This window comes from Syngnathus leptorhynchus, chromosome 6 (genome assembly GCF_054491065.1).
Source record: "Syngnathus leptorhynchus isolate UIUO chromosome 6, UIUO_Slep, whole genome shotgun sequence".
NCBI lineage: Eukaryota > Metazoa > Chordata > Actinopteri > Syngnathiformes > Syngnathidae > Syngnathus > Syngnathus leptorhynchus.
The window spans coordinates 15,088,180-15,105,435 of NC_141200.1; the positions used below are offsets into that span (position 1 = coordinate 15,088,180).

General features: G+C 40.1%; 1 protein-coding gene across 5 annotated transcripts in view; it reads right to left on the bottom strand.

Annotated features, from left to right (window-relative positions):
• bcar1 (BCAR1 scaffold protein, Cas family member) overlaps window positions 1-17,256 on the bottom strand; it is a 32,012-nt gene that overhangs the window by 3,276 nt on the left and 11,480 nt on the right. For 3 of the 5 annotated variants that reach the window (XR_015066342.1, XM_085913592.1, XM_085913593.1), the window contains exons 2-6: window positions 13,657-14,310; window positions 7,508-7,654; window positions 4,701-5,081; window positions 3,571-4,434; window positions 2,749-2,835 (exon numbers count right to left, since the gene is read on the bottom strand). Coding sequence is in view for 3 of the 5 variants with exons in the window: in XM_085913592.1 (XP_085769718.1) it covers window positions 2,749-2,835; window positions 3,571-4,434; window positions 4,701-5,081; window positions 7,508-7,654; window positions 13,657-14,310 (2,133 nt within the window). In the remaining 2 variants the exon portion in view is untranslated. Of the gene's footprint in view, window positions 1-592; window positions 2,836-3,570; window positions 4,435-4,700; window positions 5,082-7,507; window positions 7,655-13,656; window positions 14,311-17,256 lie in introns of all 5 variants that reach the window. The other 2 variants (XR_015066343.1, XM_085913594.1) reach the window with 2 other exon arrangements.

Consider the following 17,256-nt stretch of genomic DNA (forward strand, 5'->3'; position numbering starts at 1 on the left):
ACAGGCTAAACAATACGGTATGCTAACGTGACATATACACAAACGAGGAGCTGAGAACAGGCCTGACGTAACATTCTGAGTTATTCAAATAAGTATTACATAAATAACACGTTTATCAAACCATCTGTGTCACTCCAATTCATTAAATCCATTAATCGTCCTTTATGTAAACAATGCCGCGTATGCGCCGCATATGCGCCACGCCGCTGACGTCGGACTCGTTGTAAGTTGCATTTCTAATTATTCCACAGACCCATATAACGATATATATAAAGTATATTTCAAATATCTTTCATATAACAACAATATTATCAAACCATCTGTGTCACTCCTAATATTAAATCCATCAATCAAATTCCTCGTCCTTTATATCAACAACGCCGCGCGCGTGCCGCACAGATCTAGTATATAACTATATTGTAGCGTTAACAAAGTACCAGGAAAGACATGGGTTTGGTAAACGGCTCTTTATTTAACAAAACAAGAGTTCAACAAGCCAACAACTACTGAACTGTAATGATAAAAACATATACAAGTTGCTACACGAAATAAAATATATCAAATAACTAGAACATAAATACGTTTTTCAAACCTTGTGTCACTCCAAATCATTAAATCCTTCAAACGTGGGGCCCTTCGTCATCTTTGTCATCCCGTGATCGAATCCTTTGTCCTTTATGTAAACAACCGCCGCACGGCGTCGGTGACGTCACTTGCAGTTCATATGACAGTAATCCCTTGCTACATCGCGGTTCGTTTATCGCGGTTTCACTACATCGCGGCTTTTTGAATTTTGAAAATTTGTGGAAAAAAAATCACATATTAGTCGCCCCCCCATCCAAACTATGAAAAAAAAAGTGAATTATAGTCTGAAAATTATAATAATTAAAAAAAAAAAAAAATCATGCCTAGAGTCAGACAGTTTGATGGTCGGGTTCTGCTTTGCTCTTTCAGGACCTGGATGACTTGCTGCAATTAATTCTGTTGTCATCCCCGCTTATTGCAAACACTGGGTTTCAATAATTGATATAAACACTAAACAAACAAAGGTTCCCCCTCGCCCCAGTTAATAAAAGAAATCAGCTTTAGGAATTGCATTCTATAGAATATTTAAATAAAATTTACTTTGTGATTTATTTTAATTGGTCTTATGCTCTCAATAATTTAAGTGCAACAAATCTGAAAACAAAAAAAAATCAGAGAAAAGGAAGAGACACATGCTTTTTCAATTCATAGCTTGGTTATTACACTGTTCTACGTATTACTTAAACTGCTTAGAGAGTTACAACGGAATTGTATATAAACTGCTATATAAACTACATACTGTACATCCACAAAAAAATCTTGAAGCACATTGACAGAAATGAGCAATATTACAGCACAATAGTGAGATGTTGCACAAAACTGACAAAAGTATTTTACCTATTAATCACAGTTCCTTTTCTTTATTGTTACACCTTGTGTGTTATGAGAACTTAATTAGTGTTGGATGGTTTCCAAGGAAACCATAGAAGTCCGGTCATGGAGAAAAGAACAAGGCTTACATCCTCAGGTGCTATTTGTCAAAGGAATTAAATTCATTAAATACAGTAAAGCAGCACAGTGGTACATTGGTTAGCACGCCCGCCTCAAAGTGCAGACATCGTGGGTTTGATTCCGGCTTCAGCCTTCCTGTAAGGTGCTTGCGTGAGATTCGTCGGAGTACTCCGGTTTTCTTCCAGAAACATGCATGGTAGCCTGATTGAGCACTCCAAATTGCCCATAAGTGTGTGTATGGTTGTTTGTCTATGTGTGCCCTGTGAATGGCTAGCAAGCAGTTCAGGCTGTCCCTCGCCTACTGCTTGTTAATGCATAAAAAGCTGTCTTTAAATTTGTTTTGCAGTAAAAGAACGACCCTTTGTGCTCAACACTGCAGGCATTCATTTTATGAGTTAGTTAGTTAAATTAAGCAACTTCAACAAGCAAGTTGTTAAAGTGTTATTGATTGTTGTTAAAGTTATTTATGATTAGGATTTTGATGACGTTACCCATTTTGTGGGCACTGTTAAGAAAGCAAGAATTAGTACCACAGCATCAGGCTCTCTTCTGAGAACCAGATGAAAACAGTTATGCTTCTGTGAAACCGTGTTAATACACAAGAAAGACGGATACAGAATCTATAATTATAAGAAGTCAGGGGAGTGGCGATTAGTCCAAAGTGTAACCTGATCCATCACATTGCGTGGCTCTCTCACAGCTGAGCTTTTGTTTCAGATGCCAGCAAAGCAAAGAAGGAACACGTGTGTAAATTCAGCAGGGAGGAAAAAAAAACGCATTTCCGAGAACACTGAAAACTACTGGGTCAAAAACAAGCCAATTTGGGTCAAAATGGAACAGACCTGAGAACTTGCATTGAGGCCCCAAGGCAACAAATTGAAAACGCCATTGGACACTTCACGGATTCCTCACATGGTGAAATGACTTTACTCCATTAAACATTAAGGCAAAACCAGACGCACCGCAGAAGCCTGTCTGAGCCACATCCAATATGACCTGAATATATGGTGAGACTTATTGGATGTGGCAAATTCCCATCGAAGGCAGAAGTCACTCAGCAAGACACAAAATGACATTGACTTTAACACTGGCTATTCAGCTGTTCAACCGGTTTGGGGTAGAAGGTTTTAATTTTCTTGACATATGTGCCACACATTAAAAAAACTGGGTGGATATTTGACAATTTCAAAAAGGTCACAAAAACATACGCACCTGTTGTTGCTCCAATTGTGTCTTGTTTTTGATTATGCTGCCTTTCTCCATGAGTTGTCTTTGGCTCTTCTCAAACTCTTCCTTTCCCTGACAAAACAACACAATGACTCCTACTTATTTGAGTGGTCAAGTGGTTGAGTGTTGAATGTTCACCACAGCAATTAATGGTGGGTTTAATGTGTCAGTGCGAGACATAGTTAATGTACCATTCAGCAGAAATGTCATTTGAAACCTGTTGGAATTCTACAAAGACTGAAGATGGGACAGGGAATCGGTACATTATCGCGGGAGAGCGCAAAAGAAAGGAACGAGCTGTAACACAAAACAAAATGCGAACCCGAGCAAGGTAAAGTTCTCACTGACAATATTCCATTTATTTATTTAATTTAGTGTTGCATACAGTGGTCCACAGTGTGCACAGGGAGCTTGTGTGTTTGCTCACACTTGAAAAATTAGAGGCAAAACTGTTCATGGTATATTTTTAGAATGGTTAATTTCTGTTTCCAGTGATTATTTTTGCCCCACCTACCACCAAACCTGTTTTTAGTAATTTCTGTAAAATACTTCTTTACTAAGCTTTAAATTCTGTCTTTTTAGATACTTACATTTTTGTGTACGTATGAAATGTGCTCTATGAATAAAGCCGTCTTGCCTTACATTACGTAAAAAAAATATACAGGTTTTATGTTGTGATTTTTTTTATCACTGTATGTTGCTTAAAATGGCTTAGAATCCCAAATTAATTGCTGTTAGTTAATATATGCCTTACAACCCTTTTGTCCACGTCTAACTGTATGTACTTGAATGATAATGTCTATATACCTGTAGATGCACATAGTCATAATCCTCCATCCATCCTTCCTCGGTGGTCTCGTAGGGACTGTCAACACGTTCCTCTTCCTCTGCAGCAGCAAACTTTGGGGGTGAGGGTAAAGGTCGTGACTGAATGTTTATCCTCTGTCCTGCTTGAGAGCTCCCACTTTCTGATCCTGTCACGTGAGAGCTAATTCCTCCTGGCAATGGAGGAAGTGGTAGGTGTTGCTGGTGACTCCGTTTGAAGAGCAACGAGGCATTGCCATGGAGAAAGGAAGCAAGCTGCTTGGTGTCATCTGGGATTCCACGCACTGTCATTACCAGTTGATCTAAGACATCTCCACCTGGTTGTTGTTTGGCCAGTTCTGTATGTAACCAAGAAATGGCATCTAAACTCTGAGTCTGCGAAGTTAAACTCTGAAAGACCTCCTCCAATTTGCCCACTTGTCGGCCCAATTTAGTCTGCAGGGAGCGGTCAGTGGCCTGGCCTGCATTTGTTACAGCACCCCGAGAAAATTCGAGAAAATCTCTGAGAGTGAAGCACACCCGGTCAGCAGCCTGGTGAATGGCTGGAAGATTCCCCTCCAGGCTATCTGGGCTACGCCAGTTGCTTGTGACGAATGACATCATTATGGAGACACTTAACTCAACAGCCTGTTGAAGGCGGGAAAGGCGCTCCATGGCCGGGTCCAGGTCTAACAGAAGAGGTTTTCTAGTAAATGCGCCAGACGCAGGAGATGATGAGAACAGTTCATTGTCAGTGGCAGGAAGGATGTCGAAGGATGAAGCCAAATTGTTGCTCAGTGTGCTCCCTGTGCTTGAGGCAGAAAGTCGCTTAGATGCCCTGTGCGACTCCTGGCCATCACGAACCACCTGAAACACATAACCAGGTTTCAGTGACTACACATTGACAGTGGAGTTAATATATTGATTGGTGCGGTAATCACTGTATTGGAATGTCTACAACGTGAAGGGGAGTCACACCACTGCTGATGAACTGTGCCGAACAAAGGGACTGCTTGACAACAGAAACAGGCATCTTAACAGTAGATGGAGTGCCATGAGATATGCCAACCTTAGATTATTTGCCTTTGCTCAATAGCTGGGTCTGTGTATTGCACATTAATTCAATCCCCTACCTGTGGTGGGACATCATAGATATTTGTGCATTCTCTCTCTCCTCGCTCCTCTTGATCTCTTGGGATGTCATAAACATCCAGGGTAGGTTGACTTCCATGGTGCACTTGAGTTGGAAAGTTGTATATTTCCTGGGCCAGCTGGCTAACATTCTCTCTTCCTCCATGCTTTTTGGCAAATGTAGGAGGTGGCACATCATACACATCCTCAGGCCTTGTATTTGGTTTGTGGTCTTCGTTTGGACTACTTAACGTATATTGGCGGGGAACAGCTGAGGTTTGAAGTTTCTTTTTGGTCAAATGAGATGGCACATCATAGGTCTCCTCTTTTATTCGATGAGTGACAGAAACATCTTTACTGACTGTGGGTGGGAAATCATAAACCTGGAACGAAGAGATAACATTTTCAATGTTAGCTAGCAGTAGAACATACTGTCACATCAAAGGACAAAGATGGGTTGAGAAGCAGATGGCAATGCTTGTCTGATTCATGTGCTTTATGAAGCGGAACTAATAATCAATGAGGAGTCCAGAGGCAACCAGCTAACACGGGCCACAAGTTTTAATTGAAGAAATTTGGGATATTTCTTCAACAACCATGGCGAAGTCATTGAAAGATACTACTTTTACAGGGGTGTGTAAGGAATTTTAATGTATTACAATTAATCAGTGATTAAAAATATTGTTTTCAACCAATTTATTTTCTTATATTTTTAATATATATAATATATTCATGTAGTTTGGCCTGTCTTTCTGATTTTTGTCCAACAATTATAGCAAAAATTATCTTACATTACCATGTCTTACTACCTAACAGCGGTAGTGAGCTAGGTTGTAACAAAGGACCACAGGAGGAGTGCCATATTCACACGAGTGAACCCTCATGATCAGGTGTGAGCGTGTTCTCCCCCGTCCCTTCCCAGTTCGCGCGCACACAGGTATCCGTTTGCAAAATATTCAGTGACACAGACACTTCCGCACACCAAGACTAAGGCAGCACTAAGATCAGAGACGCTGCCAGTAACGCTGCACAGGGAAAGGCAAAATAACCCACGGACTACTGGTGAGAGCTTTGTCTACTTACTACTGACAACACAAATACTACTGCGTGTCCGCGCTGCCCACTCACAGTGATCGCAAACAACAAAAGGACTATGGATTATTATTTTGTGATTATGAATACAGTGGAGCCTCGGTTTTCGAACGTCCCGGTTCTCGAACAAATTGGTATTCGAACAAAAAATTTGAGAATTTTTTTGCTTCGAATGTCGGACGAAATTTGGTTGTCGAACCTCGCGAGATGAGCCGAGAGGACCCGCATGCCAACTGACTCCGTTCGTTGTTACATTCTCGTTACTCTGAGGATCGCATCAACGCTAATCATGCCTCCAAAGGAAGCAAGTGAGAGCAATAAAGCCATCCTAAAACACAAAGACGCTCCTAAAGCAATACGACAGTAAGCGCCCGGCGCGCTGCGGTTGTGCGATCTGACCAAATTTAGCTCCCAGCGCACTGAGGTCCACTTAAATTTTAGAAAGTCCATTAGGACTTTAAAAACATTTTCTAAATTTTAGCGTCCGTTCTGTCACAATAATGCGACTAGCGCGGCTCAGTTGCGCGGTCGGCGGGGCGCTACGGTTGTGCGTTCGGCTGTGCGCTGCAGTTGTGCATTATTTGTAATGGGAAAACATGATTCGGAATTCGAACGATTCACTTCTCGAACAGACTTCTGGAACGGATTGTGGTCAAAAACCGAGGCTTCACTGTATTTTGTTTTGTATGGAGTTAAAATGAAAAGGATAAAGTGGAGGATGATTTAATTTGGAATAAAAAGTTGACATGATACATCCTGATCTGTTTATTACTGCAGACAACAATATTAATAATAAAACAAACTCAATATATGTAATAAAAAAATTCATCCAACTTTCATAAAATCATATTCATCTGTATTTAATGTACTGTTATTTTAATCTTTAACTATCCTGGTAATGCAATTAACAATAGATTCTTATTTGCAATATTAACCTATCTGCAGACAGCACAAGATATAGTTATACATTTACAAGTTAATTTACAATGGTAATGGTTCAAGGAACGTCAGTCCGAATGGTCGGCCCCTATACATTTTCATCTAACCAAATATGAACCCTTTACATAAAGTTTGGACACCCCTGGTGAAGAGGGACACTTGCCTAACTTCAGTGCAGGCAGCGTGGGTTCAGTACCCCCTCAATGAAAATGTGAATATGAGTGTGAATGTCTCTACTGCATAGGGTGTAGTCTACTTTCTGTGAGCATTTCCTTGTACAGTGCTTTTCTACCTTTGGTACTCAAAGCTCTTGAACACCGTTTCCTCATTTATGTACTGATACTGACGCAGCATCAGGAGCAACTGAGGGGTCAGTATGTTGATTATCTTGAATATTTCGACATGGTCACAAGGGTTAAGGATCAAACCCACAACCTCTGGGTTGGGGAACAACCACACTAACACTACGCCCAATAGTCAGCCGGAATAGGTTTAAGCTCCTTATCAGGGGATAAGTAGTATAAAATTAGATGGAGGGAAGGATGGATGATCTATGATTTCACAGACATGATTTAGTGGAACAATTTCTTGTGGTCTGATGATACTACGATGAACTTATTCCATTCAGAATGTGTCACACGTGGCAAACAGGTGAGGAGGAAAAATTTGTCTTGCCTACAGTCAAGCATTGTGATGGAACTGTGATGGTCTGGGGCTGCATGAGTCTTGCTGCTACCAGTGCTTCAGATAAATTAGTCATATGAATATATCAACGGACCTGCACGTTGTATTTGTCACGAGTAGGAGGGACATCATATACATCCTGCTGGGTTGAAAATTTATATCTGGGTAGAACATCATACTTATTGTCTGCTTCCTCCGTGTCATAGACATAGACCAAGCCTGGTTGAGTAGCAGCAACACACTAAAAAGGAAAAAAGGTTAGAATGTATCAAGATTCAAAGCAAAATTACTGGTGGCAAAGATTTTATAATAGGGCCGAAAAAAATTGATGTTTTTAGGCCATTGCTGATATTTGGCAGAATGAAATTCTGATAACTAATTAATCACCGGATTCATTAAAAAACATAATGAAAAAACAAAGATTTTTGGTCCCTTAAAAGGTGGGTAAAGCTAGCCCAATATTGGCACTTATGAGATAGAACTGTATTTGAAAAGGATGTCAGTGCAACAATCCCCCCATAAAAAAAAAAAACATCAAAAGAGATTCAACGGTATTTTGGAACAGAAGGGCGGTACACTTACTGACACCCACTTTTTGGGCAGTCTACTTGATTTAACACATCAGCCTGACTATGTCACGGAAGAAAGCGATCACAATTGCCCCATTGGAAATCATTGTAAAGACTATCGTTTAAAATACACAAAAAAAGATAATTAAAATAAAAATTTATTTATATATTTTTTATTTTTATTTAATTTACCGTAATTTCCGGACTATAAGCCGCTACTTTTTGCTCAAGTTTTGAACCCTGCAGCTTGTCGTCCGGTGCGGCATATCTATGTATTTTTTGTGATTTTTGTGATGACTTGATCACTTATACACTCGTAAAAAGGCTGTGGACTGCTGTTGCGCGGCACCGCTTTCCTGGGCGGAGGGATATGTGACATGGTCACTGGGAAGAATAGTGCTGTGTTGATCGCATGTCCATCCGCCAAGCAAATAGTGCCGTATAATTCACACAAAGAAGAGACAGAACGAGATCAAGACGGTCATTACTGAAGAAAGGAAGCTTTTATACACAAACCCCCATTATGGGGGACAAAAGAAATGCATATGATGCCGCTTTTAAGTTAAAGGCAGTCGATTTGGCTCTTAACGTAGGAACTACAGCTGCTCATGCATGATCTTTAGAGGTTTCTTCCGGTCACTAGGGGGCACTAGGCTATTATTGATGACATCTTGTCCCTCCTAAAGCTGCTGCCCCCGCGACCCGACCCCGGATAAGCGGAAGAAGATGGATGGATGGATGGATGGATAGAGTTTGTTATTTGGGCTATGCATCTTTACCTTTGCACTTTTCTGTCCCACATCTGTCCCCTTTGCACTTTTATGTCCCAAGTTCTAAAGGTTTTCTGGTTCATTGGGCAAACAAGTTAAGAAAGGGTTCTTCACAAAAAATGAAAAGTGAGTTAAAGCCAATATAACGTTATTACCGTAAATTTTGGACTATAGGCCACTACTTTTTTCTCAAACTTTGAACCCTGCGGCTTATAGTCTGGTGCATCTTATATACGATTTTTTTCGTGATTTTTGTGATGACTTGATCACTTTTATAAACTCGTAAAAAGGCTGTTGAATGCTGTTGTGCACCACCGCTTTGCTGGGCGGAGGGATATGTGACTTGGTCACTGGGGAGAAAAGTGGTGTGTTGATCGCATGTCCATCCGCCAGGCAAATAGTGCCGTATAATTCACACAAAGAAGAGACAGAACGAGATCAAGACGGACATGACTGAAAGGAAGCTTGTATACACAAACCGTCATTATGGGGGACAAAGAAAATTCATATTATACCGCTTTTAAGTTAAAGGCAGTCGATTTGGCCCATTGTTGATGACATCGTGTTGCTTTTCTTTCCGGGTCACGTCTACTCTGGAGCTACTGTCTACGTGTAGCTTGCTAGTTTAATGTAATTTAGCGCTTTGTGCATGAATAAAACTAGCATGAACTGACCCTCATCATGGAAATAAAAGCGAACACGAAAGAGAGACTGAGAAAGTGTGCGGCGAAGTATATCTGACGCTATTCCAATCCGACACTGAGGAGGAAGACTTTGATGGTTTCAGTGCACAGGAGGAAGCTATTTTTTTAATCAGCCCTGTTAGTGCTGTGCTTTGTTACCGCCGCATCTCAGTGACTTTTACTGGTATGTATTTTTATCCAGCCCTATTGGTGCTGTGTTACTTCCATGTTGCTGCGGTATTACTTCCGCGTCACAGGCAGTGTTTAAAAAGAAATGTTAAGGTATGTTATTAAAACTTTAAAAAGGCTTTCTGTGTACCGTCTTTCTTTGTAAATAACCCATGTGCACATGCAGCTTTTAGTATGGTGTGGTTTAGTTATGAAAAAAAAATTCCACTCATTCTTGCTTGTGAGGCTCATAATCAGGTGAGGCTCATGGTCCAGAAATTACGGTAAATAATTTTGGTGCCAATTAATAGCTGTTTTGGGACATTTTAAGTCTGTGCAATGATTTCCAAAGGGGTAATTTTGATTGCGTCCTTCCGTGACATCATCATTTAAGACATAGAGGGTAGGGGTGTGTGGCCCTAATTCTCATTATAAGAGGGTGTTTTTAAAGGCATTCAATGTTTCATTATTTCTCCATAATGAATGGCTAAAATAGAAAGTGCTAACTTTTTTCATTTTCCTGATAAAAAAAAAAATAGTACATAAACTGGGCTAGTTAGTGAAAAATGAACCATCCTCAATTTACCTTCCCTTAAATATAAAAACAAAACCAGAATATTTTACTGTTTGACAATACATTGTCCTTTAGTATCTATCCATTTACAACAGAGAAAAAAATTCCTATTTTTTGAATCAATATATATCGTAATTTTCAGACTACAAGTCGCTCCGGAGTATAAGTCGCACCAGCCATAAAATGCACAATAAAGTGAAAAAAAAACATATATAAGTCGCACCGGAGTACAAGTCGCACTTTTGGGGGAAATTTATTTTTCAAAATCCAACACCAAGATGTATGTAAACGTATGCGCCGCATATGCTGACGTCGGACCCGTTGTAAGTTGCATTTCTAATGATTCCACAGACCCATATAACAATATATAAAGTATATTTCAAATAACTATCATATTACAACAATATTATCAAACCATCTGTGTCACTCACAATCAATAAATCCATCGATCAAATTCCTCGAAGGACCGGGCGTGCATAAAAGCCATGTCTGAGCCCCATGCATTGTCCCCGGACAGCCACCCAGCCGAGCGCCGGCCCCCGACTTCCATCCACGGAGGTGAAAGAAAGCTCCGTAGATTATGACCGGGCGTGCATAAAAGCCATGTCTGAGCCTCATGCACCGTCCCCGGACAGCCACCCGGCCGAGCCCCGGCCCCCGACTTCCATCCACGGAGGTGAAAGAGAGCTACCGTCGAGAAGGATCGAGCGTGCGTAAAAGCCATAATAGTTTTTCAAACCTTCTGTGTCACTCCAAATCATTAAATCCTTCAAACTCTTTGTCCTCTGTGTCTCTTACAAACAAAGCCGCTAATGATGCCGGTAGTACGTGGGGCTCTTCGTCATCTTCGTCATCCCGTGATCGAATCCTTTGCCCTTTATGTAAACAACCGCCGCGCGGCACGGGTGACGTCACTTGGAATTCAAATGACAGTAATCCCTTGCTACATCGCCGTTCGTTTATCGCGGTTTCACTACATCGCGGATTTTTGAATTTTGAAAATTTGTGAAAAAAAATCACATAAGTCGCTCCTGAGTATAAGTCGCCCACCCACCCAAACTATGACAAAAAACGCGATTTATAGTCCGAAAATTACGGTGTGTGTATATATATATATATATATATATATATATATATATATATATATATATATATATATATATATATATATATATATATATATATATCCATTTTCTGAACCGCTTCGTCCCAACGAGGGTCGCAGGCGTGCTGGGGCCTATCCCAGCCGTCATCGGGGGACACCATGAACCGGTTGCCAGCCAATCGCAGGGCACACAGAGACGAACAACCATCCGCACTCGCACTCATACCTAAAGACATTTAGAGTCTTCAATCGGCCTGCCAAGCATGTTTTTGGGATGTGGGTTAGGGTTAGGGAGGGCCGGAGGTGGAATCGAACCCGCACCCTCCTAACTGTGAGGCGGACGTGCTACCCAGTGCCCCACCATATATATATATATATATATATATATATATATATAAATAAAAGCATGCCAAAAAATGAGGATTGTGGGTGAGCTGGAGCCTATCCCAGCTGACCTTAAGGCAAGAGTGAGAGTAGCTCTAAAGGCTGTACTTCATACACAAGCAATCATTCCCAATATGGAAAGTGACTTAGGATGTGTTACCACAACATTTGCCTTGACTTGGCACGATTTAAATAACATTGAATATATTTGATTGGGGAAGGAAGATGACAGTAATTGGCAGAAATGCAGCAACTTTACAGTCATAGATCGAATCTTGGCTGTGACCTTCATCTATGGAAATGGCATGTTCTCTCAGTCTGCACAAGCTTTTTTGGAGGGGGGTACATCAGCTTTCTCCCAAATGTATTTTAATTCTGGAGTGTGAACATTCCAAAGTTTGTCTATGCCTGGCGATTGACTAGCAACCAGTTCAGGGCATAAACCTGCCTCGTCCTCAAAGTCAACTGGGACAGGCTCTCACTCCCCTGCCACTCCAATAAGGGTAAGCAGTATAAAAACTGGATATTTGATCTGCACAATTTACATACTCTGTGCTCTCTGTGGCTGGGAGGGAGATTCATAGATGAGATCTGTCATCTGAAATCAGTCTTAAGGTGAAGTCTGACTATAGTTAGCACTGTTTTATTTTTCATTGGCCATTTAACATACCGTATTTATTTTTTGCATTGAAATAAGACTGAAAAAGTGGGGGTGTCTTACATTCGGGGTCTAGACATTATTATATTATATATAATTATATAATATAATTATAACTATATATATATATATATATATATTATACTCACAACGCTAGATGGCGCCAGATATCTTTAAAGTGAATGCTGAACTTAACTCCCCAGGCCAAAGTGAACCCCTGTCACGAAGAATAACGGTAGCACGAAGAAGAAAAATAAAAATTAGCAGTAAGAAAGAACGAGAAGAAAAAAAGAGAAGAGATAACAGAAAATGGAGAAATGTATGGACAATCTGAAGAAAAGTGGGTTGAATATCGGCCAGGTTAACCGGCAGCTGAGAAGTTATGATGCAAACTTCAAGATGATGGTGATGAATGAGGCAGTCTTCAAACAATTGCAAAGCGGCTGTGAAATATGGTGTCACGGAGTGTAATGTACGGAGATGGAGAGCTCAAAAAGATCACCTAAAAAAATGCTCACAAGGAGAGAAAAGCTTTCCGTGGTCCTCAGAGCGGCCGCTTTCAAGAGCTCGACAGGAGGGTGTGCGCGTATGTGGACGAGAAACAAAAGGATGGGATGCCCATCAGCAGAGCTGTAATTCAGCTCAAGGCCATGGAAATAGCCAAAGAGATAAACATACCCACCGCTGACTTCAAAGCAAGCCTCAGTTGGTGTAAAAGAATGGTGCGGCGTAACGGACTAACGCTGCGACACAGCACAAGTCTAGCCAAGCGTTCAGATATTAAGATGTGATAGACAGTTTATGCATGATTAGAATGAGGCAAAATAACATGCTTTTTCTCTCGAATATATTGTTATAATCATTTGGTTTCACATGTACTGTAATTATTTTCTGTATAAAAATTAAATTGGGTGTTCAAAAACTCTTTTCAAACTTGATTCTTTAAAAAGAGGGGGTCGTCTTATAATCAGGGTTGTTTTATATTCGGGCCAATAGGCTAATACGCCCTAGTCATATTTCAATAATTTCGGAAAACAAGAAAACAATTTTTAGAACAGACATTGGCATTTTTTTATTGGATCTTTTCCTTTTGCTACGTTGTTCAAATTTTGCGTGTGTTTTACAAATGGTGTTTTTCTTGTTTTCACCAAAATATTGCAATATGACTTAGGCAATTATGCTATTTGGCAGGGTGCATATTCAATGTATTCATTTCAATTGGTCATCCTCATGTTTTCTTTCTATCCCAGACTCTTGCATGGTCTCCTGCACTTGGGTCCATTTGTTACCATATCTCCACAGCAAACGTGATTGTAGTGTTTTTTTCCTTACCTTACCAAGTGTCTTGCTATCCTTTGAGGTGCTCTTTTCCAGAGAGGGGGGCACCTGGTAAACATCATTCCCAGTGCCTGGCAAAACTGAAGAAACAGACTGGGTGACTCCCTGGTTTAGCCCCAGACCCAAAGAAGGTGGCACCTGATAGACATCCTCCCTTGATATCTCAGACTGAATTGGTGTTAGCGCTGGGGCCTTAATAGTTGGTTCGGAGTTGACCTTAAGAGTTGTTCTACTTGGGCCAGAGGGAACATGGTACACAATTTGGGGGTTAGGCTTGGGGCCATGCAACGGTGGAATCATGTAGACGGAATCTGATTTGGACTGTGCTGGATTGGGCGTGGAGTAAATAGATGGCATCGGTGTATACTGAGCTTGGGGTGCCGGTCGCTGCATCTGGAAAGTGGGACAGGATGGTGCTGGATCTGTCGTACAAGGACTTCCATGTTCCTGCTGTTTGTCGTACATGCCAACAAGGAACTTAAGACGGTTGCCAGGGACAATGCCTTGGCGACCGTGAAGTGAACAGAGCCACCAGCCATCTAGTCCTTGTGTGTCACGTTCCAATACAGTCAGAATGTCCCCCTTGCGGAAGGACAGTTCATCTGGAGATTCTGCAGCATTGTCGTATAAAGCCTTGGCCAGAACATTCTGGAATAAACACAAAATAGACAGAGAGCAACTTAAACCTAGATAAGGTTTCAATTTTGAGTTGAATGAAACCTTTACAAAACAGTAACATTGTTTTTCTCAACTTTTAGACATTTTTTTCCAAAACCGAAATTCAATCATCGTTCAGATTTTACATCCAAAATGTTCTCCAGGAGACCCAAAGTCTGACTTTTAAACACTACTGCTGCTGAAAAATACTGCAATGGTTTGATAGCTCACTTGTCTTCTTCAGTTGAAAGAGTGCAGCTGATATTAAAAATAAGGAGCAAGTGAAAAGATCAAGCTTGAAAATCTTGTTTGTTTTTAACAGCCTTCGCATACAAATCTTAAATAATTGAGACTTTTTTAAACTATTTGTGTCCTGCTGCAGACAGAAGTACAGTAAATAAATATTGAGGAGAAACAAATCTATTTCTCAACTCTTGCCAAACAACATTGACACCAGCAAATGTCCATTGCAGTTAAAAGGAATTACCGTAATTTTCGGACTATAAATCGCGTTTTTATTCATAGTTTGGGTGGGGGGGGGAGACTTCTACTCAGGAGCGACTTATATGTGATTTTTTTTCACAAATTTTCAAAATTCAAAAATCTGCGATGTAGTGAAACCGCGATAAATGAACCGCGATGTAGCAAGGGATTACTGTCATTTAAACTGCAAGTGACGTCACCGGCACCGCGCGGCAGTTGTTTACATAAAGGACAAAGGATTCGATCACGGGATGACGAAGATGACGAAGGGCCCCACGTTTGAAGGATTTAATGATTTGGAGTGACACAAGATTTGAAAAGCTTATTTATGCTATAGTTATTTGATATATTTTATTTCGTGTAGCAACTTGTATGTTTTTATCGTTACAGTTCAGTAGTTGGCTCGTTGAACTCTTATTTTGTTAAATAAAGAGCCGTTTACCAAACCCACATCTTTCCTGGTACTTTTTTAACGCTGCAATATAGTTATATACTAGATCTGTGCGGCGCACGCATGACGTTGTTGATATAAAGGACGAGGAATTTGATCGATGGATTTAATGATTAGGAGTGACACAGATGGTTGGATAATATTGTTGTTATATGGTAGTTATTTGAAATATACTTTATATATCGTTATATGGGTCTGTGGAATAATTAGAAATGCAACTTACGAGTCCTACGTCAGCGGCGCATATGCGGCACATACGCAGCATTGTTTACATAAAGGACGATCTATGGATTTAATGAATTGGAGTAAAACAGATGGTTTGATAAACATGTTATTTATGTAATACTTATTTGAATAACTCTGAATGTTATGTCAGGGCCTTTCTCAGCTCCTTCTTTGTGTATATGTCACGTTAGCATACCGTATCGTTTAGCCTGTTGTTGCTGGTTCATGTCTGTTCTTGGTGTTGGATTTTGACAAATGAATTTGCCCCAAAAGTGCGACTTATACGCCGGTGCGACTTTAATATGTTTTTTTCACTTTATTGTGCATTTTATGGCTGGTGCGATTTATACTCCGGAGCGACTTATAGTCCGAGAATTACGGTAGTTTAATCACCAGTTAAGGTGTCTTAGACTTAATTATTTATTTCAAATGTGAAAAAAAAATACAAAACATGGAGAGGTGTTTTGGATAACATTGAAGTTCGCGGAAGCACGCATGCGTGCACGCATTCACGGGTGACTAACATTGCGGGTTGCTTTGAGCAGACTTCCCATGACGCTGGGGAGTTGGGTTCACATGACAAACTGGTAACTGAGGGTGGTTGTGTCACCTGCTAAATGCTGTATTGGTTGACAGTTTAACAGTTGTGAAAAAATTCACTAGGATGCAGGACTTTCCAACTACTAGTGATGCTGGGTGATGACGATAGTCTAACAAGCTACAATAGCTTAAAAACTAACGCTGTCAGGTGATTAATAAAATTAATCTTATTACAGGATTTGTAATTAATTAAACTAATTATCAGATTTTAATCTTTTATCTGATAAGGGTCCCCAAATAAAGATTTTGGATTCTAGGATATTACCAAATTGTAGTGCATGACTAATCAGTTAAATACACATAAGATGAAAAGATTTGAAATTTGCATTTCTATTAGTGACGTGTGCTTGATAAATAAAATTTAAAAGAAAAAAGGTCAAGCACATCAGCAAACTAATCAGGCCAAGTGCATGATTCAAAAATGCAATACAAAAACAGTTAATATAAAAATATAGTCGACTCAATAGATCAATTCAAAATTGAGGGATTGCCTGCATTAGTTCTACCTCTGCTTCACACAGCTTGCTGCCACTCCGAATTTTTTTTTTGAATTTGATCATTTTTTCTATTTCAATTAGAGAACACTGTTGTACTGTACAACCAGCCTTAAAGGAGAAATATGGAAAATCCACTTATTTTGCTTTTATATAAATTTTTTTGTGTATTTGGACTCTCCAAGAATGTAGAAAGGTGTAATCTATCCCTCCAGGTGCTGCAGAGATACTTTTATGATCTGTTTGGGGGCTTTTTTTTTTTACTCCGTTCAGTTTTCTCAGTTTTCTATTACCGTAAATTTCGGGCTATAAGCCGCACCAGAGTATAAGCCGTACCAGGTAAAATTCTTGATTTTCTTTAAGTTTTATACTTATATAAGCGCACCGGACTATAAGCCGCACGTGCGCACGAGTTATTTAAAAAGAAAGACAGTACACAGAAAGCCTTTTTAAAGTTTTAATCACATTAACATTTCGTTGTAAACACGGAAGTAACAGCACTAGTTGGGCTAAAGTTTTAATAGCATTAACATTTCGTTGTAAACACGGAAGTAATAGCACTAACTGGGCTAAAATTTTAATAACAATAACATTTTGTTGTAAACACGGAAGTAACAGCACTAACTAGGCGGGTAAGAAAAAAACATACCAGTCAACAAAGTCACTGAGAGCCGTCTTTGTCTT